Below are 2,308 nucleotides of genomic sequence, written 5' to 3' on the forward strand. Positions count from 1 at the left end.
AGCATGTATGTAGATCATAGTTTTGTAGTTATAGACAGCTTTTAGTTGGTAATTTTTTGGCATGTTTACCCAGGTACCCTGAAGCTATTACTGACCCTGCATACAAGGGACAGATCCTCACAATGGCCAACCCTATTATTGGAAATGGTGGAGCCCCTGACACTGCTGCACTGGATGAACTGGGACTTAGAAAATATTTGGAGTCTGATGGAATCAAGGTAGTACCAGGGATGACTATCTAAAACTTCTCAATTTGAGGGGGTATAGTTTACTTATTTTTAAGAATCTAGGATGGGCAAAGTTCCTTTATCAATGTTGTATTAATAGCACAAACCATTAAATTTATGCAGTTAATCTTATTCTTAGTTATATGAGAATAATCTTTAACTTGATATTGTTTTGAGTTTTATTTCTCAGGACACTTTGAATTTTAATACATTGGATGCAATTTGGCTTTATTTGGAAAAAAGTTGTTATAAGTCCAAATAACAATTATAAGAATCAGAGAAGAATTACCTTTTAAAAGGAGTTTGGTAGTCAATTCTGTATCAATTATTTGCCTTTTAATCTTATCCTCTTTAGAGGATGAATAAAAAGATTTTAAGTCTCGTATCAGTGGATATACATATACACACACGTATTTATATATGCCAGATGAAAAGTGAACACATTAAGATTTCCTACTCGAGGTAACTTTGGATAATATCTTAGGAATATGGGGCATTTAAACAATTCAAAACAATTCAAAAATTTACATTACAAATTCAGCACTCTATTTTTTCTACCAACCTATTTTTGAATGACTTGGACTGATCATTTAATTTAGCTCTCACGATTTCTCACAATTTTCCCACATTTCTCAATATTCTTGAAATCTAGATTAAAAATTATTTTATTCTTCATGTGCTTTAAACAAGTAATTATTAATTAAATTATTGATAAATGCCATGACAGAAAAGTACAGTGTGTCAAAAAGGGGGATCCAGCTTAGTCCCGGTATTTAGCAAGCTGGGTAAGCCTGCTCCCTCCTATGATAATTAAGGTAACAATTATATATTTCAAAGGAAAAGTGTTAATAACCATTTTTTCTTTTCTTGTCTTCAAAATTTTAAGTCTCATATCAGCAAGTATAATAAAGCTCTTTTAAAAATGGCAAACTGACCCTCCAGACAAGTCACAAGAATTGGATAGTATTTTGTGGTCACCCCTTTAAAATGACTGCCCATCTTTCTAGGTTGCAGGTTTGCTCGTGCTGAATTATAGCAAAGACTACAACCACTGGCTGGCCACTAAGAGTCTAGGGCAATGGCTACAGGAAGAAAAGGTGAGAAAAATGATAGGGCATCCATCATCACTTCGGGACGATTGGTGGGGTCTATGGGACGTTGAGAAGGTGTACGTATGTAGATTCAAAAGTTCCAAGCATAGAGGAAGATCATGCAGTGTGGGATCTTTCTATTTCAGAGAGTGATTCTTTCTCACTGTACACAGGCTGAACTGTCTGGACTCATCCTCCTTTAAATGCTGAGGACCACATATTTTCAGTTTATCCACTAGGTGGCACTCAGACATGCTTGGTAGCATTTTTCATTTGGGAAAGGGGGTAGAGAAAATTTTAGAATTTTCTATTCTCTCGAATAACTGAGAAGTCCCCATCCACTTTTATCCAGAATCTAGTTATGTTACTTGCTTCACGGGTTCTAGTACCAGCTGTGCTGTTAACTGGTCATGCAACTCTGTGCAGCTCACATAATCATTCCATACAACACTTTCATCAGTTTTAATTCTTATGAATATAAGCAGATTACCCTAAGTTATTTTTGGCTTAAATACTATGACATGATATAGGAAAAAAGTTATAAAACCTTATATTATACTTTTCTTACTTTAAATATTAATTTCTATTCAAATAAGAGGATTTGCCTTGTTTGAATGTTAGAAAGACTTAAAGTTAATTGACCCACTATATTTAGCTTCACCTCTAGTGCTGGTGTGGCTGCTTTTTGTTCAACTACTGATAGCCCTGTAATTGATAGAATATTATTCTAAGGAAGCTCTGCCTTCCAATGAGTGAATGAGTGTCTACCTATTCGGGCTAAATGTTGTCTCTTTCTGAGAAATCAAAAAGTCTTGATCTGGGTGGCTTCCTAGGTATCATTCTTCCTAAATTTTAAAAAGGAGAAGAATGCATCTGTATCATGCTTTGGGCCATCACTATTTTCTTCTAAACCAATATCTGAATTTATCTTCATTACTCAGACAGTTAATTTCTGTAATGGTCATTCAGGAGACTTCTTTAAAAAAAAAA

General features: G+C 34.5%; 1 protein-coding gene across 1 annotated transcript in view; it reads left to right on the forward strand.

Annotated features, from left to right (window-relative positions):
* The window catches only part of CPS1 (carbamoyl-phosphate synthase 1, mitochondrial), a gene marked incomplete at its 3' end in the record, with an annotated part of 194,188 nt that overhangs the window by 27,964 nt on the left and 163,916 nt on the right, over positions 1-2,308 (forward strand). The window contains exons 3-4 of the mRNA XM_012661215.1: positions 74-218; positions 1,235-1,324. Coding sequence (XP_012516669.1) covers positions 74-218; positions 1,235-1,324 — 235 coding nt within the window. The remainder of the gene's footprint in view (positions 1-73; positions 219-1,234; positions 1,325-2,308) is intronic.

This window comes from Propithecus coquereli, unplaced genomic scaffold (genome assembly GCF_000956105.1).
Source record: "Propithecus coquereli isolate 6110/MARCELLA unplaced genomic scaffold, Pcoq_1.0 Scaffold70, whole genome shotgun sequence".
NCBI lineage: Eukaryota > Metazoa > Chordata > Mammalia > Primates > Indriidae > Propithecus > Propithecus coquereli.